General features: G+C 55.0%; 1 protein-coding gene across 2 annotated transcripts in view; it reads right to left on the reverse strand.

Annotated features, from left to right (window-relative positions):
* The window catches only part of LOC147725792 (uncharacterized), a 198545-nt gene extending 179111 nt beyond the window's left edge, over positions 1 to 19434 (reverse strand). For both annotated transcript variants that reach the window (XM_086959944.1, XM_086959943.1), the window contains exons 1-2: positions 19369 to 19434; positions 8903 to 9105 (exon numbers count right to left, since the gene is read on the reverse strand). In XM_086959944.1, coding sequence (XP_086816070.1) covers positions 8903 to 8921 — 19 coding nt within the window. In that variant the 5' untranslated portion in view covers positions 8922 to 9105; positions 19369 to 19434. The remainder of the gene's footprint in view (positions 1 to 8902; positions 9106 to 19368) is intronic.
* Between the last annotated feature and the right edge of the window lie 8154 nt (positions 19435 to 27588).

Consider the following 27588-nt stretch of genomic DNA (forward strand, 5'->3'; position numbering starts at 1 on the left):
ATGCTGGTTTAATTTGTTATAGCCAGTTCTTCTGTGGTCAGTAGTGAAGGGGAGAGAAAGGTGTAATCTTCCCTAGAGGAGTACAGGCTTTTCTGCAGGGAAACTAATGTTCTCTGATGGGAAGGTGACAAGCTAAGAAGGGGAAGTGTAAGGTTAATAACGAAATGTTATTGCATTCCTGACTAAATATAAAGTGCTGACACTGCCTCTTCTAACGTAATGTTGTGATAAAAGTTATAGAAAGTCAAAATAACAGAGTTTGATGGGAAGTACTGTTGATACTGATTAATGTGATAAGTTGATACTTCTGAAAGTGCTAATACTACTTTTATATGACATCTGTATGCACTGAGTTATGATTTCCAGAGGTATTAAGCAGAGTATATTATTTTTATAAAACAGCTCATATTTTTCTAACAGTGGTGTAGTGTCATTTTTGTGTGTTATTGCGTGGATTTACTGCTGGGTGGTTTGCAACCTTCACACTTGTGCCTCTAGAATTGCATGTCTTACCCTAGGCCAGGCTACCCTAGGTGACCTGACATCCCAGGTTCCAACAGGGAGGTATGATTTATCCATGGTAATGTGGTGCACCAGGCTACCCAGTACCAGCTTTCCTTAACCCTGGCATCACAAAATGTATGCTGCCAGCCACAGACACGAGTCTGGCCTCCTGCTGCTGGACGAAACTCTGGCAAGGGAGGCCTGGACAATAGGTTTCCTGTCACAGGGAAGTGGCACCACCTCCCAGACAGGCTTTAGTGTATTGTGGCTGGGTGGGTGCACTCCAAGAGTGCATGAAGTCTGCACTGGGGGCACACTTGGTGCCCCTGTGCATAGCCCAGTTCAAACTGGTTGCAGGGCCCTGCTCTGGTGCAAAACTGGACAAAGGAAATGGGTGTAGCCACCCGTCTTTCCAAACCCTCTCATAGGTGGGTCTCCAGATTTTGTCACACCCCTTCCTTGGGTATAAAGTAGGAACCCCTGACTACAGGATTTTAGATTTACCTGGACAAAGCTCTGATACTGAATCTTGGCACTTCTATTATCTATTATGACGCTATATGACTGAAGCATCTCCCTTGGACTAAAGGAGTTACTCCCCTGCGTGGCAGGTACCAAAGACGCATCTGACCCGTTTGCATCTCCGAAGCTCCCGCCGGACTCCGAAGAATTTGCAACACAAGAGGTGGGTTCCCAGACTTCCACGAGGTTGGCCCGAGCTTCCAGCAAAGCTGAGACCTACAGACCTCGTGGGGACCGTGAAACCGGAACCCCTGGACACCGTGCACATTTGCAAGTGCATATGCTTCTTGCCGATCCTTGAGACTGTGCTTTGGGTTACTTATAGCCCAGACCCAGAGCAGCATTTCCACCGAAGATTGCTGGGCTACACTCCACAAGTGTTCAGTGAGCTGGCCATTTGTGTTTTCTCTCTAGGTACCTTCGCGATCCCTGGTCCGTCGACCTGTGGGTCCCTGAGAAGGCAACTTTAACTTTCCTTGGACTTCCCTGGTTGTTCCAGACGTGCCCTGATTCTCCATCGCTTGGTGAGTTCCCTGGACCATGCTGGTCCTCTCCAAAGAATCTTTTCTTCTTCTGCGTGGGTTGCTGTTGTGCCAAGGCTTATTGAGTTCAATCCGAGCACCGACGCCGCAGCACTTGACATCCTTGGTGGGACAGCTCTAATCCAGTTCCTGGTCATCGTCGATGCCTCCTGGTCCTCGTGGCGGCAGGGTCAAGATCCACCTCTTCGCACCTGAAGCACCCGACATCGGTGGGCATTCGTCTTTCGTGCCCCAGGTCACTGGCCAGTCACCCAGACTCTGTCCCCTCTGCTTTCAGGTTCTTCACATCTTCGATCCAGGCTTGGATCACCCCAGACACTTTTCTTCTTCACAGCAGTAGCACTTGGCAGCAGGTCGCCATTGAAAACGACGACGATTGCCAACACCATTTGAAAACCTATGCACCCGGCTTCCGTGGGTGAGGTAACTCGAGTACTCCAGTGCCCCCGTGGGTGTTGGCCCTATAACCCTTAAGTCTAAAGTGGTTTGCTCAAAGCCCTCTCCTTAGTGTCCTTAATCTTAAAAATTCCAACCACGACTTTCTGCATAAAACCTAACAGAGCTCGTGGCTGTGTTCTCACACTGCACATGTCCCCCGTGGGTACCCTATGTCACTACCTTGGGTGGTTCCTTGGGGTCCCGGCGATTCTACAGGCTTTAGGCCTTGTGTCTAGTGAAGTTGTGGTTCTTATACCACTTTCTTAAAATATGGCTTGGTCTCCCCTTGGGGCCCATTGTATATTGTGCACTAGGATAGCTTTCAATAAAGGTTGTCTTAACCTATTATCAATAATGTTTGGTTGGACTGGTGCAAGGTGCCCACTAGAATAGTGGACAGCATATGCCAGGCCAACTTCTCATAGTGGGCTGCTGTGATTGAATAACCTGCACAGTCCGAGCCTCCTGGGCTGCTGTGATGGAATAAACGATTCAGAAAAGGGGGTGGTGATGAACAGAGTGTCTGAATTAAGCAGACCACTCTTACCCAGTCCAAAGATCAGGGCTTGATCCATCACCGTTTTTTAGCTCACTGCACCATCCCAGCTCAGAACCTGGCTACATGCAAATTAGTCTGTCCCTGGCCCAGTGCATCATGGGAACAGGGCAGACCAAACTACCAAGCCAATTCATCACTGGAAGGAGACAAGCTTCCGGGGATCGGTTTCTGGCATTTCAGCCGTCGTCGGCCCGGCTTGCTTGAATCATGATGGTGCAGTGAGCAAGGGACTCATGTCTGAGTATACCCTGCCACACCTATAGTGGCCAAAAACGATTCAGAAAAGGGGGTGGTGATGAACAGAGTGTCTGAATTAAGCAGACCACTCTTACCCAGTCCAAAGATCAGGGCTTGATCCATCACCGTTTTTTAGCTCACTGCACCATCCCTGCTCAGAACCTGGCTACATGCAAATTAGTCTGTCCCTGGCCCAGTGCATCATGGGAACAGGGCAGACCAGACTACCAAGCCAATTCTTCACTGGAAGGAGACAAGCTTCCGGGGACCGGTTTCTGGCATTTCAGCCGTCGTCGGCCCGGCTTGCTTGAATCCTGATGGTGCAGTGAGCAAGGGACTCATGTCTGAGTATACCCTGCCACACCTATAGTGGCCAAAAACGATTCAGAAAAGGGGGTGGTGATGAACAGAGTGTCTGAATTAAGCAGACCACTCTTACCCAGTCCAAAGATCAGGGCTTGATCCATCACCGTTTTTTAGCTCACTGCACCATCCCAGCTCAGAACCTGGCTACATGCAAATTAGTCTGTCCCTGGCCCAGTGCATCATGGGAACAGGGCAGACCAGACTACCAAGCCAATTCTTCACTGGAAGGAGAAAAGCTTCCGGGGACCGGTTTCTGGCATTTTAGCCGTCGTCGGCCCGGCTTGCTTGAATCCTGATGGTGCAGTGGGCAAGAGACTCATGTCTGAGTATACCCTGCCACACCTATAGTGGCCAAAAACGATTCAGAAAAGGGGGTGGTGATGAACAGAGTGTCTGAATTAAGCAGACCACTCTTACCCAGTCCAAAGATCAGGGCTTGATCCATCACCCTTTTTTAGCTCACTGCACCATCCCAGCTTAGAACCTGGCTACATGCAAATTAGTCTGTCCCTGGCCCAGTGCATCATGGGAACAGGGCAGACCAGACTACCAAGCAAATTCTTCACTGGAAGGAGACAAGCTTCCGGGGACCTGTTTCTGGCATTTCAGTCGTCGTCGGCCCGGCTTGCTTGAATCCTGATGGTGCAGTGAGCAAGGGACTCATGTCTGAGTATACCCTGCCACACCTATAGTGGCCAAAAACGATTCAGAAAAGGGGGTGGTGATGAACAGAGTGTCTGAATTAAGCAGACCACTCTTACCCAGTCCAAAGATCAGGGCTTGATCCATCACCGTTTTTTAGCTCACTGCACCATCCCAGCTCAGAACCTGGCTACATGCAAATTAGTCTGTCCCTGGCCCAGTGCATTATGGGAACAGGGCAGACCAGACTACCAAGCCAATTCTTCACTGGAAGGAGACAAGCTTCCGGGGACCGGTTTCTGGCATTTCAGCCGTCGTCGGCCCGGCTTGCTTGAATCCTGATGGTGCAGTGAGGAAGGGACTCATGTCTGTCCATCAGGATTCAAGCAAGCCGGGCCGACAACGGCTGAAATGCCAGAAACCGGTCCCCGGAAGCTTGTTTCCTTCCCAGTGTAAGAATTGGCTTGGTAGTTTGGTTTGCCCTGTTCCCATCATGCACTGGGACAGGAACAGACTAATTTGCATATAGCCAGGTTCTGAGCTGGGATGGTGCAGTGAGCTAAAAAACGGTGTTGGATCTAGCCCTGATCTCTTGACTGGGTGAGAGTATTCTGCTTAATTCAGAAACTCTGTCCATCACCACCCCTTGTTGTTAAATATTTTGTCCACCATAAGCGTGGAAGGGTATACTCAGATGTGAGTCCCTTGCTCATTGCACCATCAGGATTGAAGCAAGCCGGGCCGACGACGGCTGAAATGCCAGAGACCGGTCCCCGGAAGCTTGTTAGCTTCCCAGTGTAAGAATTGGCTTGGTAGTTTGGTTTGCCCTGTTCCCATCATGCACTGGGACAGGAACAGACTAATTTGCATATAGCCAGGTTCTGAGCTGGGACGGTGCAGTGAGCTAAAAAACGGTGTTGGATCTAGCCCTGATCTCTTGACTGGGTGAGAGTATTCTGCATAATTCAGAAACTCTGTCCATCACCACCCCTTGTTGTTAAATATTTTGTCCACCATAAGCGTGGAAGGGTATACTCAGATGTGAGTCCCTTGCTCATTGCACCATCAGGATTCAAGCAAGCCGGGCCGACGACGGCTGAAATGCCAGAAACCAGTCCCCGGAAGCTTGTTTCCTTCCCAGTGTAAGAATTGGCTTAGTAGTTTGGTTTGCCCTGTTCCCATCATGCACTGGGACAGGAACAGACTAATTTGCATATAGCCAGGTTCTGAGCTGGGATGGTGCAGTGAGCTAAAAAACGGTGTTGGATCTAGCCCTGATCTCTTGACTGGGTGAGAGTATTCTGCTTAATTCAGAAACTCTGTCCATCACCACCCCTTGTTGTTAAATATTTTGTCCACCATAAGCGTGGAAGGGTATACTCAGATGTGAGTCCCTTGCTCATTGCACCATCAGGATTCAAGCAAGCCGGGCCGACGACGGCTGAAATGCCAGAAACCGGTCCCCGGAAGCTTGTTTCCTTCCCAGTGTAAGAATTGGCTTGGTAGTTTGGTTTGCCCTGTTCCCATCATGCACTGGGACAGGAACAGACTAAAATGCATATAGCCAGGTTCTGAGCTGGGATGGTGCAGTGAGCTAAAAAACGATGTTGGATCTAGCCCTGATCTCCTGACTGGGTGAGAGTATTCTGCTTAATTCAGAAACTCTGTCCATCACCTCCCCTTGTTGTTAAATATTTTGTCCACCATAAGCGTGAAAGGGTATACTCAGATGTGAGTCCCTTGCTCATTGCTATGGTGATTTGCTATGGTGATTTGTATAGCGCACGGCTGCCCCAGCGAAGGGGCGTCCCGGCGCTGCGGAAGGACAGAATACAGTTTACAGTGAGGTGGAGACGCTAAGGGTGAAGCTATTGTTGAAAAAGGTGTGTTTTAACAGCCTTTCTGAAGGCTAGGAGATCTTGTATCCCATGGATAGCTTCGGGAAGACTGTTCCATAACTTGGCCGCTAGGAAGCTAAAAGAGCGGCCGCCCATTCTGGCCAATCTGATGCGGGGAATGATCGCAAGATGCTGCCCCTCTGACCGGAGCGATCTCCTAGGGATGTACTCTGACAGGAGTGGGCGAAGCATTGGGGGGAGGAAGTTTTAAGGATTTTGAACGCGAGGCACAATGCTTTGAACTGGACCCTTTTGCCCACCGGAAGCCAGTGCAGTTTCTTTAGGGTTCCAGATACCGAGGAATGGCGCGGGAGACCCACCAGAGCCCTGGCAGCCGCATTCTGAACTCTTTGCAATCTAGTAATTTCAACTAGATTAGCCCCCAATAGAAGGGAGCTGGCATAGTCCAGTCTGGAAAGGATGGTCGCCTGGACGATTAGTTGGCGAGTGCGGCAGTCAAAGAACTTCAGAATGGGCCTGATGTTACGCAAGACGCCAAAGCATGTGGCGGCAACCTTTTTTGTGTGGTGCGTGAACTTTAGAGCAGAATCCACCCAAACTCCCAGGTTTTTGACACATTCCTTAGGCGTAGGGGATGGGCCTAGCGCATCCGGCCACCAGTTGTCACCCCAGGACGAAGTGTTTTTGCCCAGGAGGAGAATCTCCGTTTTCCCGGCGTTTAATTGAAGAAAATTCGCCGTCATCCAGTTGGTGATGTCAGTGAGTGTTTGTTTGAAGTGTTGTGCCTCCAGACCACTGTTGTCCATAAGTGACACCACCAACTGGGTATCATCTGCATAGGATACCAGTGCAAGTCCATTTCTTCTAGCCACCTCCGCCAGGGGGCGGACATATACATTGAACAGGGTGGGGCTCAGGGAAGAGCCTTGCGGCACTCCCTGTCCAATGTTATGTTCCTCAGAGATGTGTGGAGGGGTAGAGACTCTAAAAGACCTATTGCAAAGGAAGTCTCTAAACCATCCCAGAGCTGACCCTGTGATACCAATTTCCTCCAATCTCATCAAGAGAACCTCGTGTGACACCGTATCGAAGGTAGCACTAAGGTCCAACAGGACCAGTGCTGCCGTGCCTCCGGTGTCAAGGATGGTACGGAGGTCCTCTGAAACACTGAGCAAGGCGGTCTCTGTGCTATGACCAGCTCTAAACCCATGTTGAGAGTCATCCAAGATGTTATTGGTGAGGAGGAAATCTGTCAGAATGTTATTGACGTGTGCCTCGATAATTTTGGCAGGCCAGGGAAGCAGGGAGATAGGTCTGAAGTTCTCAGGGAGCGAGGGGTCTAGAGTGGGTTTTTTTAGAATGGGAGAAACCCAGGCCTGCTTCCACTTGGAGGGAACTTTAGCGGTCGAAAGGGACCGGTTGATGATATCTCGGATGTGCTCAGTGATAGATTCATGGGCTTCACAGAAGGTATCCAGTTTAAGGGGATCTGCCGGGGAGCCCGATTTAATCTTTTTGCAGATTTTTTGGAAACTCTCTCGCTCAAGCGTGGGTAGGGAGGAGAGAGGGCCTAGTAGGATCAAAAATGGCCAATGGCTGCGGGCCTTTAGGAAAAGTGTCGTAGATTTTCATGATCTTGTTGATAAAGAAGTTGGCCATATTATTACAGAGGTCAGGGGAGGTGATAGTGGTGTTGACCGTTTTCTTTGCGGTAAGATCTTTCAAAATTTTGAATACAGCTTTCGAGGTGTTAGAGCTGTTGTTGATTTCATTGGCATAATATGCCGCCCTTATTCTGCAGATCTTACGATGGTAGGTTTTTTGAAGCATGACATAGTCTAATTTTAGATTGGCATCATAGTTTTTTCCGCCAACTCCTCTCTGCCTTTTTGCATTCTTTTTTCAGGCTTGCTAATTCGGGGTTATACCAAGGGCTAGCTGTGTGGATGCGAGCCTTGGTGCATCTGGCCGGGATCAAGGTATCAAGTGCCTGAGTGATCCAAAGGCAGAACTGGTCATAGCTTACGTCTAAATCTTCGGTAGGGGGTGGAGGATTTAATGCCAGAAGATTGTGTAGGTCTTCAAGATGAAGCTTTCTCCATGGTCGTTTCTGGACTGAAGGGGTAGGTACCGCTACAGATCTCAAGGTGCACGGGATAGACAGAGTAACTAAATGATGATCGGTCCAGGTCATAGGGATTGGCGTGCCTGCGGAACAACTAGTGATATTGGAGAAAATGGGGTCAAGGAGGTGACCCGCTCTGTGAGTGGAGCCCCTCACAAATTGAGTAAGTTGGAAAGCCGCAAGCTCAGCAAGAAAGGTGGCCATTTGCCATCAGGATTCAAGCAAGCTGGGCCGACGACAGCTGAAATGCCAGAAACCAGTCCCCGGAAGCTTGTTTCCTTCCCAGTGTAAGAATTGGCTTGGTAGTTTGGTTTGCCCTGTTCCCATCATGCACTGGGACAGGAACAGACTAATTTGCATATAGCAAGGTTCTGAGCTGGGATGGTGCAGTGAGCTAAAAAACGGTGTTGGATCTAGCCCTGATCTCTTGACTGGGTGAGAGTATTCTGCTTAATTCAGAAACTCTGTCCATCACCACCCCTTGTTGTTAAATGTGATGGAATAAACGGCACAGTATGAGGTCCTCAGGCTACTAGGAGATAATAAACTGCACCATCTGAGCCAGGCCAGCTCCTGAGAAGGTAGAGTTACAGTCTGAACCTCTAACTGAGCATGTAACAGAATAGACTGACCAGTCTGTGCTCAATCAGCCCCCACCAGTCCTGTAAAAAATAGATTGCACAGTATGAGCCCATCCAGCTCCTATAATAGAATAAACAGCAGCCTGAGCTTATATCAGTTCCAGTGACAAAGCAACCTCCACACCCGATTCCCATCAGATCCTGTGATGGAATAAACTGCACCGACTCTGCCCCATCAGTTCCAAATATAGAAGTATCCACCCACTGAGCCCCGTCGACTCCTTTAATAGCATAAACTGAAGCCTGAAGCTCTATCAGCTTCCGAAACAAAACAACTGCCTCACTCTGAGTCCCATCGGCCCCCAGGAGAATAAACTTCTTGTGATTCAATAAAGAGCACACTCAAAGCATCATCAGATCCAGTGACTGATCAAACTCCAGTTGTGGGCCCGCCTCAGCTCCCAGAGAATAAACTGCACAGTCTAGCTGACTGGCTGCAGCACATTTTAACCAAAAGAAAATGTTACCTGCTTCATCGCATTCCATGGTTCTGGAATTAGGAGTAGAGCCTCTGTAATGAAGCCTTTCTGAACACCAGTCTGTGAGCTGGAGGTCACTGTGAAGCCGCACACTGTGGATGTGTGAGCAGGAAGCAGTCACTGAGGGGCAGCTGGAGACTGTGGATCTGTGAGCAGGAAGCGGTCACTGAGGGTATCTGCACACTGTGGACCTGTGAGCAGGAAATAGTCAGTTAGGCGTGTCTGCACACTGCGGATGTGTGAGCAGGAAGATATAATGTTGAACATCTTTTGATTGATGATTTGTGAGCAGGAAGCAGTCATTTAGGAGTATCTGCAGTCACTAATGGGTATCTGCAGTCATTGAGAGGTATCTGCAGTCAATGAGGGGTATCTGCAGTCACTGAGGGGTATCTGCAGTCACTGTGGGTATCTGCAGTCACTGAGGGGTATCTGCAGTCACTGTGGGTATCTGCACTCACTGAGGGGTATCTGCAGTCACTGTGGGTATCTGCAGTCACTGAGGGGTATCTGCAGTCACTGAGGGGTATCTGCAGTCACTGTAGGTATATGCAGTCACTGAGGGGTATCTGCAGTCACTGAGGTGTGTCTGCAGTCACTGAGGGGTGTCTGCAGTCACTGAGGGGTATCTGCAGACCCAGGATCTGTGAGCAGGAAGCAGCCACGGAGGGTGTCTGCAGTCACTGAGGGGTATCTGCAGTCACTGTGGGTATCTGCAGTCACTGAGGGGTATCTGCTGTCACTGAGGGGTATCTGCAGTCACTGAGGGGTACCTGCTGTCACTAAGGGGTGTCTGCTGTCACTGAGGGGTATCTGAAGTCACTGAGGGGTATCTGCAGTCACTGTGGGTGTCTGCAGTCACTGAGGGGTATCTGCAGTCACTGTGGGTATCTGCAGTCACTGAGGGGTATCTGCAGTCACTGAGGGGTATCTGCAGTCACTGTGGGTATCTGCAGTCACTGAGGGGTATCTGCAGTCACTGAGGTGTGTCTGCAGTCACTGAGTGGTGTCTGCAGTCACTGAGGGGTATCTGCAGACCCAGGATCTGTGAGCAGGAAGCAGCCACTGAGGATGTCTGCAGTACCTGAGGGGTATCTGCAGTCACTGTGGGTATCTTCAGTCACTGAGGGGTATCTGCTGTCACTGAGGGGCATCTGCAGTCACTGAGGGGTATCTGCTGTCACTGATGGGTGTCTGCTGTCACTGAGGGGTATCTGAAGTCACTGAGGGGTATTTGAAGTCACTGAGGGGTATCTGCAGTCACTAATGGGTGTCTGCTGTTACTGAGGGGTGTCTGCAGTCACTGAGGGCTATCTGCTGTCACAGATGGGTATCTGCTGTCACTGAGGGGTGTCTGCTGTTACTGAGGGGTGTCTGCAATCACTGAAGGGTATCTGCTGTCACTGAAGGGTGTCTGCTTTACTGAGGGGTGTCTGCTGTCACTGAGGAATATCTGCTGTCCCTGAGGGGTGTCTGCTGTTACTGAGGGGCCAGTCACTGAGGGTTGTCTTCTATCACTGAGGGGTGTCTGCTGTCACTGAGGGATATTTGCTATCACTGAGGGGCATCTGCTGTCACTGAGTGGTGTCTGCTGTTACTGATGGGTATCTGCAGTAACGGAGGGGTATCAGCAGTCACTGAGGGGTGTCTGCAGTCACTGAGGGGTATCTGCAGACCCAGGATCTGTGAGCAGGAAGCAGCCACTGAGGGTGTCTGCAGTCACTGAGGAGTATCTGCAGTCACTGTGGGTATCTGTAGTCACTGAGGGGTGTCTGCAGTCACTGAGGGGTGTCTGCAGTCACTGAGGGATATCTGCAGTCACTGAGGGGTATCTGCAGTCACTGAGGGGTATCTGCAATCACTGAGGGGCCTCTGCTGTCACAGAGGGGTGTCTGCAGTCACTGAGGGGTGTCTGCAGTCACTGAGGAGTATCTGCAGTCACTGAGGGGTATCTGCAGTCACTGAGGGGCATCTGCTGTCACGGAGGGGTGTCTGCAGTCACTGAGGGGTGTCTGCTGTTACTGAGGGGTGTCTGCTGTCACTGAGGGGTATCTGCTGTCACTGAGGGTTATCTGCTGTTACTGAGGGGGTGTCTGCAGTCACTGAGGGGTATCTGCTGTCACTGAGGGGTATTTGCTATCACTGAGGGGTATCTGCTGTCACTGAGGGGTGTCTGCTGTTACTGAGGGGTATCTGCATTCACTGAGGGGTATCTGCAGTCACTGAGGGGTATCTGCAGACCCAGGATCTGTGAGCAGGAAGCAGCCACTGAGGGTATCTGCAGTCACTGATGGGTATCTGCAGTCCCTGATGGGTATCTGCAGTCACTGAGGGGTGTCTGCAGTCACTGAAGGGTGTCTGAAGTCACTGAGGGATATCTGCAGTCACTGAGGGGTATCTGCAATCACTGAGGGGTATCTGCAGTCACTGCGGGCATCTGCTGTCACGGGGGGTGTCTGCAGTCACTGAGGGATGTCTGCAGTCACTGAGGGGTATCTGCTGTCACTGAGGGGTATCTGCAGTCACTGAGGGGTGTCTGCAGTCACTGAGGGGTGTCTGCTGTCACTGAGGGGTATCTGCTGTCACTGAGGGGTGTCTGCTGTCACTGAGGGGTGTCTGCTGTTACTGAGGGGTGTCTGCAGTCACTGAGGGCTATCTGCTGTCACAGAGGGGTATCTGCTGTCACTGAGGGGTGTCTGCTTTTACTGAGGGGTGTCTGCAGTCACTGAGGGGTATCTGCTGTCACTGAGGGGTGTCTGCTGTTACTGAGGGCTGTCTGCTGTCACTGAGGGGTATCTGCTGTCACTGAGGGGTGTCTTCTGTTACTGAGGGGGTGCCTGCAGTCACTGAGGGGTCTCTTCTGTCACTGAGAGGTGTCTGCTGTCACTGAGGGGTATTTGCTATCATTGAGGGGTATCTGCTGTCACCGAGGGGTGTCTGCTGTTACTAAGGGGTATCTGCAGTCACTGAGGGGTATCTGCAGTCATTTAGGGGTGTCTGCAGTCACTGAGGGGTATCTGCAGACCCAGGATCTGTGAGCAGAAAGCAGCCACTGAGGGTGTCTGCAGTCACTGAGGGGTATCTGCAATCAATGTGATATCTGCAGTCACTGAGGGGTGTCTGCAGTCACTGAGGGGTGTCTGCAGTCACTGAGGGGTGTCTGCAGCCACTGAGAGATATCTGCAGTCACTGAGGGGTATCTGCAGTCACTGAGGGGTATCTGCAGTCACTGAGCGGCATCTGCTGTCATGGAGGGGTGTCTGCAGTCACTGAGGGGTGTCTGCAGTCACTGAGGGATATCTGCAGTCACTGAGGGATGTCTGCAGTCACTGAGGGGCTGCAGTCACTGAGGGGTATCTGCAGTCACTGAGGGGCATCTGCTGTCACGGAGGGGTGTCTGCAGTCACTGAGGGTGTTACTGAGGGGGTGTCTGCAGTCACTGAGGGGTGTCTTCTGTCACTGAGGGGTGTCTGCTGTCACTGAGGGGTATTTCCTATCACTGAGGGGTATCTGCTGTCACTGAGGGGTGTCTGCTATTACTGAGGGGTATCTGCAGTCACTGAGGGGTGTCTGCAGTCACTGAGGGGTAGCTGCAGACCCCGTATCTGTGAGCAGGAAGCAGCCACTGAGGGTTTCTGCAGTCACTGAGGGGTATCTGCAGTCACTGTGGGTATCTGCAGTCACTGAGGGATGTCTGCAGTCACTGAGGGATATCTGCAGTCACTGATGGGTATCTGCAGTCACTGAGGGGCATCTGCTGTCAAGGAGGGGTGTCTGCAGTCACTGAGGGGTATCTGCAGTCACTGTGGGTATATGCAGTCACTGAGGGGTGTCTGCAGTCACTGAGGGATATCTGCAGTGACTGAGGGGTATCTGCTGTAACTGAGGGGTGTCTGCTGTTACTGAGGGGTCACTGCAGTCACTGAGGGGTGTCTGCTGTCACTGAGGGGTCTCTGCAGTCACTGAGGGGTGTCTGCAGTCACTGAGGGGTATCTGCAGTCACTGAGGGGTGTCTGCAGTCACTGAGGGGTATATGTAGTCACTGCGGGGTATCTGCAGTAAATGAGGGGTGTCTGCAGTCACTGAGGGGTATATGTAGTCACTGAAGGGTGTCTGCTATCACTGAGGGGTATCTGTAGTCACTGAGGGGTATCTGCAGTCACTGAGGGGTATCTGTAGTCACTGAGGGGTATCTGCAGTCACTGAGGGGTGTCTGCTGTCACTGAGGGGTATCTGCAATCACTGAGGGGCCTCTGCTGTCACAGAGGGGTGTCTGCAGTCACTGAGGGGTGTCTGCAGTCACTGAGGAGTATCTGCAGTCACTGAGGGGTATCTGCAGTCACTGAGGGGCATCTGCTGTCACGGAGGGGTGTCTGCAGTCACTGAGGGGTGTCTGCTGTTACTGAGGGGTGTCTGCTGTCACTGAGGGGTATCTGCTGTCACTGAGGGTTATCTGCTGTTACTGAGGGGGTGTCTGCAGTCACTGAGGGGTATCTGCTGTCACTGAGGGGTATTTGCTATCACTGAGGGGTATCTGCTGTCACTGAGGGGTGTCTGCTGTTACTGAGGGGTATCTGCATTCACTGAGGGGTATCTGCAGTCACTGAGGGGTATCTGCAGACCCAGGATCTGTGAGCAGGAAGCAGCCACTGAGGGTATCTGCAGTCACTGATGGGTATCTGCAGTCCCTGATGGGTATCTGCAGTCACTGAGGGGTGTCTGCAGTCACTGAAGGGTGTCTGAAGTCACTGAGGGATATCTGCAGTCACTGAGGGGTATCTGCAATCACTGAGGGGTATCTGCAGTCACTGCGGGCATCTGCTGTCACGGGGGGTGTCTGCAGTCACTGAGGGATGTCTGCAGTCACTGAGGGGTATCTGCTGTCACTGAGGGGTATCTGCAGTCACTGAGGGGTGTCTGCAGTCACTGAGGGGTGTCTGCTGTCACTGAGGGGTATCTGCTGTCACTGAGGGGTGTCTGCTGTCACTGAGGGGTGTCTGCTGTTACTGAGGGGTGTCTGCAGTCACTGAGGGCTATCTGCTGTCACAGAGGGGTATCTGCTGTCACTGAGGGGTGTCTGCTTTTACTGAGGGGTGTCTGCAGTCACTGAGGGGTATCTGCTGTCACTGAGGGGTGTCTGCTGTTACTGAGGGCTGTCTGCTGTCACTGAGGGGTATCTGCTGTCACTGAGGGGTGTCTTCTGTTACTGAGGGGGTGCCTGCAGTCACTGAGGGGTCTCTTCTGTCACTGAGAGGTGTCTGCTGTCACTGAGGGGTATTTGCTATCATTGAGGGGTATCTGCTGTCACCGAGGGGTGTCTGCTGTTACTAAGGGGTATCTGCAGTCACTGAGGGGTATCTGCAGTCATTTAGGGGTGTCTGCAGTCACTGAGGGGTATCTGCAGACCCAGGATCTGTGAGCAGAAAGCAGCCACTGAGGGTGTCTGCAGTCACTGAGGGGTATCTGCAATCAATGTGATATCTGCAGTCACTGAGGGGTGTCTGCAGTCACTGAGGGGTGTCTGCAGTCACTGAGGGGTGTCTGCAGCCACTGAGAGATATCTGCAGTCACTGAGGGGTATCTGCAGTCACTGAGGGGTATCTGCAGTCACTGAGCGGCATCTGCTGTCATGGAGGGGTGTCTGCAGTCACTGAGGGGTGTCTGCAGTCACTGAGGGATATCTGCAGTCACTGAGGGATGTCTGCAGTCACTGAGGGGCTGCAGTCACTGAGGGGTATCTGCAGTCACTGAGGGGCATCTGCTGTCACGGAGGGGTGTCTGCAGTCACTGAGGGTGTTACTGAGGGGGTGTCTGCAGTCACTGAGGGGTGTCTTCTGTCACTGAGGGGTGTCTGCTGTCACTGAGGGGTATTTCCTATCACTGAGGGGTATCTGCTGTCACTGAGGGGTGTCTGCTATTACTGAGGGGTATCTGCAGTCACTGAGGGGTGTCTGCAGTCACTGAGGGGTAGCTGCAGACCCCGTATCTGTGAGCAGGAAGCAGCCACTGAGGGTTTCTGCAGTCACTGAGGGGTATCTGCAGTCACTGTGGGTATCTGCAGTCACAGAGGGGTATCTGCTGTCACTGAGGGGTGTCTGCTTTTACTGGGGGGTGTCTGCAGTCACTGAGGGGTATCTGCTGTCACTGAGGGGTGTCTGCTGTTACTGAGGGCTGTCTGCTGTCACTGAGGGGTATCTGCTGTCACTGAGGGGTGTCTTCTGTTACTGAGGGGGTGCCTGCAGTCACTGAGGGGTCTCTTCTGTCACTGAGAGGTGTCTGCTGTCACTGAGGGGTATTTGCTATCATTGAGGGGTATCTGCTGTCACCGAGGGGTGTCTGCTGTTACTAAGGGGTATCTGCAGTCACTGAGGGGTATCTGCAGTCATTTAGGGGTGTCTGCAGTCACTGAGGGGTATCTGCAGACCCAGGATCTGTGAGCAGAAAGCAGCCACTGAGGGTGTCTGCAGTCACTGAGGGGTATCTGCAATCAATGTGATATCTGCAGTCACTGAGGGGTGTCTGCAGTCACTGAGGGGTGTCTGCAGTCACTGAGGGGTGTCTGCAGCCACTGAGAGATATCTGCAGTCACTGAGGGGTATCTGCAGTCACTGAGGGGTATCTGCAGTCACTGAGCGGCATCTGCTGTCATGGAGGGGTGTCTGCAGTCACTGAGGGGTGTCTGCAGTCACTGAGGGATATCTGCAGTCACTGAGGGATGTCTGCAGTCACTGAGGGGCTGCAGTCACTGAGGGGTATCTGCAGTCACTGAGGGGCATCTGCTGTCACGGAGGGGTGTCTGCAGTCACTGAGGGTGTTACTGAGGGGGTGTCTGCAGTCACTGAGGGGTGTCTTCTGTCACTGAGGGGTGTCTGCTGTCACTGAGGGGTATTTCCTATCACTGAGGGGTATCTGCTGTCACTGAGGGGTGTCTGCTATTACTGAGGGGTATCTGCAGTCACTGAGGGGTGTCTGCAGTCACTGAGGGGTAGCTGCAGACCCCGTATCTGTGAGCAGGAAGCAGCCACTGAGGGTTTCTGCAGTCACTGAGGGGTATCTGCAGTCACTGTGGGTATCTGCAGTCACTGAGGGATGTCTGCAGTCACTGAGGGATATCTGCAGTCACTGATGGGTATCTGCAGTCACTGAGGGGCATCTGCTGTCAAGGAGGGGTGTCTGCAGTCACTGAGGGGTATCTGCAGTCACTGTGGGTATATGCAGTCACTGAGGGGTGTCTGCAGTCACTGAGGGATATCTGCAGTGACTGAGGGGTATCTGCTGTAACTGAGGGGTGTCTGCTGTTACTGAGGGGTCACTGCAGTCACTGAGGGGTGTCTGCTGTCACTGAGGGGTCTCTGCAGTCACTGAGGGGTGTCTGCAGTCACTGAGGGGTATCTGCAGTCACTGAGGGGTGTCTGCAGTCACTGAGGGGTATATGTAGTCACTGCGGGGTATCTGCAGTAAATGAGGGGTGTCTGCAGTCACTGAGGGGTATATGTAGTCACTGAAGGGTGTCTGCTATCACTGAGGGGTATCTGTAGTCACTGAGGGGTATCTGCAGTCACTGAGGGGTATCTGTAGTCACTGAGGGGTATCTGCAGTCACTGAGGGGTGTCTGCTGTCACTGAGGGGTATCTGCAATCACTGAGGGGCCTCTGCTGTCACAGAGGGGTGTCTGCAGTCACTGAGGGGTGTCTGCAGTCACTGAGGAGTATCTGCAGTCACTGAGGGGTATCTGCAGTCACTGAGGGGCATCTGCTGTCACGGAGGGGTGTCTGCAGTCACTGAGGGGTGTCTGCTGTTACTGAGGGGTGTCTGCTGTCACTGAGGGGTATCTGCTGTCACTGAGGGTTATCTGCTGTTACTGAGGGGGTGTCTGCAGTCACTGAGGGGTATCTGCTGTCACTGAGGGGTATTTGCTATCACTGAGGGGTATCTGCTGTCACTGAGGGGTGTCTGCTGTTACTGAGGGGTATCTGCATTCACTGAGGGGTATCTGCAGTCACTGAGGGGTATCTGCAGACCCAGGATCTGTGAGCAGGAAGCAGCCACTGAGGGTATCTGCAGTCACTGATGGGTATCTGCAGTCCCTGATGGGTATCTGCAGTCACTGAGGGGTGTCTGCAGTCACTGAAGGGTGTCTGAAGTCACTGAGGGATATCTGCAGTCACTGAGGGGTATCTGCAATCACTGAGGGGTATCTGCAGTCACTGCGGGCATCTGCTGTCTCGGGGGGTGTCTGCAGTCACTGAGGGATGTCTGCAGTCACTGAGGGGTATCTGCTGTCACTGAGGGGTATCTGCAGTCACTGAGGGGTGTCTGCAGTCACTGAGGGGTGTCTGCTGTCACTGAGGGGTATCTGCTGTCACTGAGGGGTGTCTGCTGTCACTGAGGGGTGTCTGCTGTTACTGAGGGGTGTCTGCAGTCACTGAGGGCTATCTGCTGTCACAGAGGGGTATCTGCTGTCACTGAGGGGTGTCTGCTTTTACTGAGGGGTGTCTGCAGTCACTGAGGGGTATCTGCTGTCACTGAGGGGTGTCTGCTGTTACTGAGGGCTGTCTGCTGTCACTGAGGGGTATCTGCTGTCACTGAGGGGTGTCTTCTGTTACTGAGGGGGTGCCTGCAGTCACTGAGGGGTCTCTTCTGTCACTGAGAGGTGTCTGCTGTCACTGAGGGGTATTTGCTATCATTGAGGGGTATCTGCTGTCACCGAGGGGTGTCTGCTGTTACTAAGGGGTATCTGCAGTCACTGAGGGGTATCTGCAGTCATTTAGGGGTGTCTGCAGTCACTGAGGGGTATCTGCAGACCCAGGATCTGTGAGCAGAAAGCAGCCACTGAGGGTGTCTGCAGTCACTGAGGGGTATCTGCAATCAATGTGATATCTGCAGTCACTGAGGGGTGTCTGCAGTCACTGAGGGGTGTCTGCAGTCACTGAGGGGTGTCTGCAGCCACTGAGAGATATCTGCAGTCACTGAGGGGTATCTGCAGTCACTGAGGGGTATCTGCAGTCACTGAGCGGCATCTGCTGTCATGGAGGGGTGTCTGCAGTCACTGAGGGGTGTCTGCAGTCACTGAGGGATATCTGCAGTCACTGAGGGATGTCTGCAGTCACTGAGGGGCTGCAGTCACTGAGGGGTATCTGCAGTCACTGAGGGGCATCTGCTGTCACGGAGGGGTGTCTGCAGTCACTGAGGGTGTTACTGAGGGGGTGTCTGCAGTCACTGAGGGGTGTCTTCTGTCACTGAGGGGTGTCTGCTGTCACTGAGGGGTATTTCCTATCACTGAGGGGTATCTGCTGTCACTGAGGGGTGTCTGCTATTACTGAGGGGTATCTGCAGTCACTGAGGGGTGTCTGCAGTCACTGAGGGGTAGCTGCAGACCCCGTATCTGTGAGCAGGAAGCAGCCACTGAGGGTTTCTGCAGTCACTGAGGGGTATCTGCAGTCACTGTGGGTATCTGCAGTCACTGAGGGATGTCTGCAGTCACTGAGGGATATCTGCAGTCACTGATGGGTATCTGCAGTCACTGAGGGGCATCTGCTGTCAAGGAGGGGTGTCTGCAGTCACTGAGGGGTATCTGCAGTCACTGTGGGTATATGCAGTCACTGAGGGGTGTCTGCAGTCACTGAGGGATATCTGCAGTGACTGAGGGGTATCTGCTGTAACTGAGGGGTGTCTGCTGTTACTGAGGGGTCACTGCAGTCACTGAGGGGTGTCTGCTGTCACTGAGGGGTCTCTGCAGTCACTGAGGGGTGTCTGCAGTCACTGAGGGGTATCTGCAGTCACTGAGGGGTGTCTGCAGTCACTGAGGGGTATATGTAGTCACTGCGGGGTATCTGCAGTAAATGAGGGGTGTCTGCAGTCACTGAGGGGTATATGTAGTCACTGAAGGGTGTCTGCTATCACTGAGGGGTATCTGTAGTCACTGAGGGGTATCTGCAGTCACTGAGGGGTATCTGTAGTCACTGAGGGGTATCTGCAGTCACTGAGGGGTGTCTGCTGTCACTGAGGGTTCTCTGCTGTTACTGAGGGGTGTGTGCTGTCACTGAGGGTTCTCTACTAATACTGAGGGGTATCTGCAGTCACTGAGGGGTATCTGCAGTCACTGAGGGGTGTCTGCAGTCACTGAGGGGTGTGTGCTGTCACTGAGGGGTATCTGCTGTCACTGAGGGTGTCTGCAGTCACTGGGGGGTATCTGTAGTCACTGGGGGGTATCTGTAGTCACTGAGGGGTGTCTGTAGTCACTGAGGGGTGTCTGCTGTCACTGAGGGATGTCTGCTGTCACTGAGGGGTGTCTGCAGTCACTGAGGGGGCAGTCACTGAGGGGTGTCTTCTGTCACTGAGGGGTATCTGCAGTCACTGAGGGGTCTTCTGAATAAACAGATAAGAGTCAGTGAGCTAGTCATGGCCCTTGTCTCCCTGCTGAAGCACTGTCTGTCTGCAGGAGGCGCTCCTACCCATGCAGGAGGGATCACAGCTCCCCTGGGGCCTGCAGAGCGGAGGAGGCTGGTGTTGAAAAGGGAACTCCAATACTACACAGGCGCAGCACGGGCAGCCCTGAGTACAAGGACCCCAGTGATGACCGCCACGTTGCTAGACTAGACCGTAATGATTTTGTTACCACCACCAAGATGGCCGTCATGACGCTAGACTATAGCATTAGGGATGCCGTATCCCACGCAAAGATGGCCGCCGCGGCGTTAGAACAGGCCGCAGGGATCCCGTCCCCTCACAAAGATGGCCGCCGCGGCGCTAGAATGGACCACAGAGATACCGTCCCCTCACAAACATGGCCGCCGCAGCACTAGAACAGAGCACAGGGATCCCTTCCCCTCACAAACGTTACCGCCGCCGGGCTAGAATATACCACAGGGATCCCGCCCACTCACAAAGATGGCAGCCGCGGCGCAGAAATAGACCAGAGGGATCACGTCCCTCACAAAGATGGCCGCCGCAGCGCTAGAATACACCGAAGCGATCACGTTCCCTCACAAAGATGGCCGCCGCGGCGCTAGAATAGACTGCAGGGATCCCTTCCCTCACAAAGATGGCCGCCGCGGCGCTAGAATAGCCTCACAAAGATGGCCGCTTTTCCTTCCGGGCCCCGCAGGTCATCCACAGCGAGAGGTTCCGGCGCCGCTCATGGGCCAGGGCATGTTTGTTGGTCATGTGTGGCGGGTCCATGTGCACCCATGTGACACTCACCGGGGTCAGGACAACAAAGCTGCGCCGTCCACGCAATTATAGAAATATCAGAACTCGCTCCTTTTAAGCTTTTTAAACAACAAAAGACAGCGCTGCCGGGCTTGAGGCCGGCCTGTAAACACAGCTGCGGCCTGACCCCTGACCCTCTGCGGCCTGACACCTGCGGCCTGACCCCTGTGGCCTGAGCCCTGCTGACCCCCTGCGGCCTGACCCCCTGCGGCCGTACCCTGCGGCCCGACCCCCTGCGGCCTGACCCCTGCGGCCTGACCCCTGCGCTTGACCCCTGTGGCCTGACCCCCTGCGGCCTGACCCCCTGCTGCCTGACCCCCTGCGGCCTGACCCCTGCGCTTGACCCCTGCGGCCTGACCCCCTCCTGCCTGACCCCCTGCGGCCTGACACGCTCCTGCCTGACCCCCTGCTGCTGAACACCTGCTGCCTGACCCCCTGCTGGCCTGACCCCCTGCTGCCTGACCCCTGCTGACCCCTGACCTCCCCTGCTGCCTGACTCCCCTGCTGCCTGACTCCTGCTGCTGACCCCCTGCGGCCTGACACCCCCTGCTGGCCTGACCCCCTGCCTGCCCTGGCCTCCCCTGCTGCCTGACCCCCTGCGACCTGACCCCTGCGGCCTTGACCTCCTGCGGCCTGACTCCCCTGCTGCCTGACCCCTGCGTGCCTGACCCCCTGCGGCCTGACACCCTGCTGCCTAGCCCTGCTGCCTGACCCCTGCCTGCGCTGACCCTGCGCCTTGACCCCTGCGCCCTGACCCATGCCCTGTGACCCTGCCCATGACGCCTGACCGACCCCTGCTGACCTGCCCTCTGCGCGCCCCTGCGTCAGACCCCCTGCGGCCTGAGCCCCTGGCTGACCCCCTGCGGCCTGAGCCCTGCTGCCTGACCCCCTGCGCCTGACCCCTGTCTGCCTGACCCCTGTGGCCTGACCCCCTCGTCCCGACTCCTGCAGCCTGACCCCCTGCGGCCTGACCCCCTGCTGCCTGACCCCTGTGGCCTGACCCCCCAGCGGCCGTACCCTGCGGCCCGACCCCCTGCGGCCTGACCCCTGCGGCCGTACCCTGCGGCCTGACCCCCTGCGGCCGTACCCTGCGGCCTGACGCCCTGCTGCCTGACCCCCTGCGGCCTGACACCTGCGGCCTGACCCCTGCGCTTGACCCCTACGGCCTGACCCCCTCCTGCCTGACCCCCTGCGGCCTGACACCCTCCTGCCTGACCCCCTGCGGCCTGACACCTGCGGCCTGACCCCCTGCTGCCTGACTCCCTGCTGCCTGACTCCCTGCTGCCTGACTCCCTGCTGCCTGACCCCCTGCGGCCTGACCCCCTGCGGCCTGACCCCTGCTGCCTGACCCCCTGCGGCCTGACCCCTGCGACCTGACTCCTGCGGCCTGACCCCCTGCTGCCTGACACCTGCGGCCTGAGCCCTGCAGACCCCCTGCGGCCTGACCCCCTGCTGCCTGAGCCCATGCGGCCTGACCCCTGCGCTTGACCCCTGCGCTTGACCCCTGCGCTTGACCCCTGTGGCCTGACCCCCTCTGGCCTGACCCCTGCGACCAGACCCCTGCGGCCTGAGCCCTGCTGACCCCCTGCGGCCTGAGCCCTGTGGCCTGACCCCCTGCGGCCCGACTCCTGCAGCCTGACCCCCTGCGGCCTGACCCCCTGCTGCCTGAGCCCTGTGGCCTGACCGCCTGCGGCCTGAGCCCCTGCTGCCTGACCCCTGCGGCCTGAGCCCTGCTGACCCCTGCAGCCTGACCCCTGTGGCCTGACCCCCTGCGGCCTGACCCCCTGCTGCCTGACCCCCTGCGGCCTGAGCCCCTGCTGCCTGAGCCCTGCTGACCCCTGCAGCCTGAATCCCTGCGGCCTGAGCCCTGTGGCCTGAGCCTTGCTGACCCCTGTGGCCTGACCTCTGCGGCCTGAGCCCTGTGGCCTGACCTCTGCGGCCTGACCCTGCTGACTGACCCCTGCGGCCTGACCCCATGCGGCCTGACCCCTGCTGACACCTGCGGCCTGAGCCCCTGCTGCCTGACCCCCTGCGGCCTGACCCCCTGCGGCCTGAGCCCCTGCTGCCTGACCCCCTGCGGCCTGCCCCCTGCGGCCTGAGCCCTGCTGACCCCCAGCTGCCTGACCCCTGCGGCCTGACCCCCTGCGGCCTGACCCCTGCGGCCTGACCCCCTGCGGCCTGACCCCCTGCGGCCTGACCCCTGCGACCTGACTCCTGCGGCCTGACCTCCTGCGGCCTGACCCCTGCTGCCTGACCCCCTGCGGCCTGACCCCCTGCAGCCTGACACCTGCAGCCTGAGCCCTGCAGACCCCCTGCTGCCTGGCCCCCTGTGGCCTGACCCCCTGCTGCCTGAGCCCCTGCGGCCTGAGCCCCTGCGGCCTGACCCCTCCGGCCTGACTCCTTCCGGCCTGACCCCTGCGGCCTAACCCCTGCGGCCTGACCCCTGCCGCCTGACCCCCTGCCGCCTGAGCCCTGCTGACCCCCTGCGGCCTGAGCCCTGCAGCCTGAGCCCTGTGGCCTGACCCCCTGCGGCCCGACCCCTGCGACCTGACCCCCTGCGGCCTGTCCCCCTGTGGCCTGACCTCTGTGGCCTGACCCCCTGCGGCCCGACCCCTGCGGCCTGACCCCCTGCGGCCTGACCCCCTGCTGCCTGACCCTTGCGGCCTGAGCCCCTGCTGCCTGAGCCCTGCTGACCCCTGCTGCCTGACCCCCTGCGGCCTGAGCCCTGTGCCCTGCTGACCCCTGCGGCCTGACCCCCTGCAGCCTGAGCCCTGTGGCCTGAGCCCTGCTGACCTCTGCGGCCTGACCCCTGCGGCCTGACCCCCTGCGGCCTGACCCCCTGCGGCCTGAGCCCTGCTGACCCCTGCAGCCTGACCCCTGCGGCCTGAGCCCTGTGGCCTGACCTCTGCGGCCTGACCCCTGCTGACTGACCACTGCGGCATGACCCCTGCGGCCTGACCCCATGCGGCCTGACCCCTGCTGACCCCCTGCAGCCTGAGCCCTGCTGACCCCTGCGGCCTGACCCCCTGCAGCCTGACCCCCTGCGACCTGACCCCTGCGGCCTGAGCCCTGCTGACCCCCTGCTGCCTGACCCCTGCTGCCTGACCCCTGCGGCCTGACCCCCTGTGGCCTGACCCCCTGCGGCCTGACCCCCTGCGGCCTAACCCCTGCGGACCCCCTGTGGGCTGACCCCTGCGGCCTGACCCCATGCAGCCTGACCCCTGTGGCCTTACCCCTGCGGCCTGAGCCCTACAAACTGACCCCTGTGGCCAGAGCCCTGCGGCCTGAGCCCTGTTGACCCCCTGCATCCTGGCCCCCTGCGGCCTGACCCCTGCAGCCTGACCCCCTGCTGCCTGACCACTGCGGCTTGACCCCCTGCGGCCTGACCCCCTGTGGCCTGACCCCCTGCGGCCTGGCCCCTGCGGCCTGAGCCCTGGAGACCCCAGGTCACACTGAATGACTCTAGAAGCCATCCCAGCATCATCGAATGATAGTCTGACTACTGTAGACGTCATCCCAGCATCATTGAATGACCATCCGACTACTCTAGGCCATCATCAGACATCATCAAGCTCTTGAAGTCAACAGCAGGGTTTAGAAACTCAGCTTGATGATTTCGGGATGGCTTGAAAATGACTGTGATTACTTTACAGGGTGTGATTGCTCTTGATGACTTGAGGATGGTTCGGAAATGAGTATCTGATGATATTATATTTGAGGCAAAGGGTAAACCTATCTTATTTATAACACAGAGAGGTATGGATACAAAGAGCACTCCAGTGCTTTTGAAGAATATATTTTCAGAACATACTGTTCGAAGTGTTCCCCAACATGTAATTATTAATTTTTGTTGAATTGAAGAACAGGATAGGTGGTATTGGTTTTACGCTTCTAACATCCAGAGTAAAGGAATTTGTCTAAAGCAAATAAAAAGTTGCACTTAGCAATCAATGCCCTCTAAAGCACGACTGTGATTCCCCCTGTGAGACTAAGCTTCAGTGCTCACTGATGCCCTCTCCACCCCCCTCCTTGTGACCCCCCCTCCTCCCCGACCTCCAGCCCTGCACCACCAGTCGCTCCCATTTATCACCTGCAGCAGGTGGGGAATGGCCGCGATAATCTGCACGTAATAGGGAATTATGTGTGTCATTTCAACTGAGAAAATTGGGTTTGCATAGTTATTCCTCATTCCGTGGGTTTACCACAACATAAATAACCAAGAAACTGTGTGTGTCTTTTTTTGGGGGGGGGGGTTAGAGGGGGAATTGTGATCTGGAAGGAGAAGGGTGAGACTATATTACGTTTTGAGAAAACGGGCATTGGTATGTTTTTTGTTTGTGCGCGTGGACATCTGCATTTATTTAAATATATTAATACAAAATTGCACGTCAAAATTGTCTCAAAGTATTAAAATACATCCAACGAGAACGATTACTTACTAAAATGTCTCAATCCTCCAATACATCAAAACTCCCGTCTGCTAAATGTGGAGTGGTGTGGCTCACTGGTTAGAGGCGGCAGATCCAGAAGCAGAAGTCGGCCCGGGACCAGGGTTCGATTCCCGTTGTGGCAGGGTCGTGGACCAGGGTCAGCAGACTCGATAATTCTCAACTCGGTGCCTACTCTAACCAGGGGTCCCACTCGGCAACTCTGGGCATTAGCTTGCCTAATCTCCACAACGGCCCCATCAACGCCGGGGATGCCTGGCTCCACCTTGGGGATTCCCAGCAGGGACCATCCCACAGGGAAAGCCAGGACGGGTTCTCCAGCGGTATACAGCGCCAGGACAGTGCGCTTTACAAGTATACACATTACATTACATTCTAAATAAATGTTAATAAAATAAAAATAGGAAATACTTTGAAAATGGACATGTGTTTCAAAGAGAAAAACGTTGATCTTAATTAAGGCTCCCGGTTTTCCGTTTAAACGGATTTTTACATATAAATACAGACGGAAAAATATTTTTTTTCCGTCTGTATTTATAGATAGAAACGGAATAATACGACCAAATTGGATTCTGAGAATTGTTCGATCTGTGCTGCAGCCCAGGGTTGCCTCCCCACGCCCCTCGTCCTGATTGCCCTGTATGCCTGCCCAATTTAACACCTGCTGGGGCCATTAATCTTTGTTAGGCGCGGGAAAACATTTCCTAGGAGCTCTTGCCTCTGACCTGCCCCCACAGCCCTGATGACGTGCCTGTTACATTCTTTTAGCAAATCAGCTGATCATTCATCAGCTCCGCAGCTCCAGCTCTGTAGTGAGCGCTGCGCCAGCACAGCAGTCTGTTTTAAGTCACAGTGAAGTGAAAAGGTGGGGGTGGATGTGAGAAGTTGGCCCGATATGCAACGTTCGCTATTCTAGCGACCGCTATGTATCGTTCCAACGACCCTTATGGTGTTTGGTTGTAAGTCAACCTATAGACCAGCTATCCTAGTAGCGTGGATACGAGCAGTCTAAGGCTAAAGACTCGAGAGGGCGCGTTAAGCCAGCTGTTTACCACACATGTACCCCTTGAACACCCAGTGAAAGGACACCACACAAGTGTTATGAAAATAAACAGGATATTTATTAAGATTCACAACAGCCCTGGACTCTTTATGAGGACAGGGTACTAAGCACAAACCAAATCTCTTAGGAAAATACTTCAAGTGCACAATCAAAACAAGTGTCCGAGGACACGGAAAGTTTAAGGTCTCGGGCGGACCCGATAAGGCAAGTCGGAAGCGAGGGACTCGGGACCCTAGAGTAAAGAGGCTATGCAGGCACCGAAATGCCGAGTTACCTAGCCACGAGGGCTGCGGCTGCACAAGTCTTACAGGCGTCGGGGTCTTCGCTGACGAGCCAGGAGCCGGAAGAAAAGGAGTTGCTGGCCGGCGACCAGTGATGAATAGTTCGTAGAGATCCAAGCCTGGATCAGAGATTGATGATACCTGAAAGCAGAGGGGACCAAGTTCGTACTACTAGCCAGTAGTCAGAGGGTACCAGGAAGGCACCGGTTGGCCTTCACCTCGACCAGGTGAGTGGGCGACGCTAGGCTCTGCAGTCTCACGGACCAGGAGGCGTTGTCGGCGACCACGGTGGAGGTGCGAGCTGTCCCACGAAGGATGATGCTGTCGGCGTCGCTGGGCCCAGGATGGGGCAACAAGCCTTGGCAGATCTCAGGGCCACGTGGTGGGCCTAAGATGGCGTCTTGAGTGGACCAGGAGGGCCCGGGGTGCTTCTCGCAAAGATGGAAGCAAGGGCCAGTCTGGAGCAACCAGACCAGCAGGGTTGATTGTCGGATGTCGTCACAGAAAGGCACAAGCCAGCGGCTAGTGACCAGACAACGTGCTGAGCAGCGAGCAGAAGGGCCCCACGCAGATCGTGGAGATGCTGGGAGACTGCACTTCGGTGCTGGAGCGGCTCAGGGTCGGGGCTTCTCGGACCCCAGAGCACTCACCAGAGAATTACTTCGATGGTCGTGCTGGTTAAGAAAGCGTGCAGGTTTTGATGATGGCCGGTCCCTCGAGGTCTCGTCGCACCCACAGATCACAGCTGAGCTGATGACGTGGGTAGAGGTCAGAGGTGCCAGGGAAGCCGGTTCTCGTCGAGCTGGGCCGTCGGATTCCTTGAGGAAGGACTTACAGCAAACCGCAGAGTTCTTAGATGGTGCCCGCTGATGCAGGGTGACTACTCCTTAGTCACAAGGGAGAAATCTTGAGAAGAGTCTCGAATGTCCTTTCGTAGAAAGTAGTTCTTGATTCAAAGATGATCTAATTTGGAAGGGTCCCCGCTCCGGTCTTTATCCTAAAGAAAGGGGTGGGTACATGACTAGGTCCTGCCCTAAGGGTGGGACCAGGAAGGGGGGTAGTTACACCCCTCTCCCCTGCCGGACTTTCCCCAGGCCAGGGCTGGCGCCCCTGGAACTGGTTCTGACCGGCAGATGCGTAGTGAGCACCGGGGTGCCACTCCGCAGTCACCTTCTCGCAAAAGCCCTACCTACCCAGAATACACAAACCCTGTCTGGGACGGTGCAAACACCGCCCTCGACAGGAAACCCTTTGTCCAAGCTCTCCTCGCTGGAAGGACTCCCAGCAGCAGGAGGTCAGACTCGTGTCTGTGGTGGCAGCATCCATTTTGTGGAGCTGAGGCTTTAGTTAACTTTAACCGGGGTTCACAGTTACGTACATGTCGTGTCCCTCTAGAAGGGCGGAATGTTAACCTCGTCGCCAGAATTGGTGAGGGGGCAGCATCCCGATTCGTATGACACCTTACTCGACATGCCTTGATAACGCGACACCGAAGTTACCGATGTGGTACGCGTTATCATGGAACAGCCATTGGGTCTTGATTCCGCAAGCTGCAACCGGGCTCGGCTCGGGCCAGAACCTAGTTCACACGAGCCCACGCACTCTGCCTTCAGGATTGTCAAGGCCTGCCATAGGAGTGACTGATAGGAACTCGGGTGTCCATTGTATGGT

Source organism: Lissotriton vulgaris, chromosome 3_1 (assembly GCF_964263255.1).
Source record: "Lissotriton vulgaris chromosome 3_1, aLisVul1.2, whole genome shotgun sequence".
NCBI classification, from domain to species: domain Eukaryota; kingdom Metazoa; phylum Chordata; class Amphibia; order Caudata; family Salamandridae; genus Lissotriton; species Lissotriton vulgaris.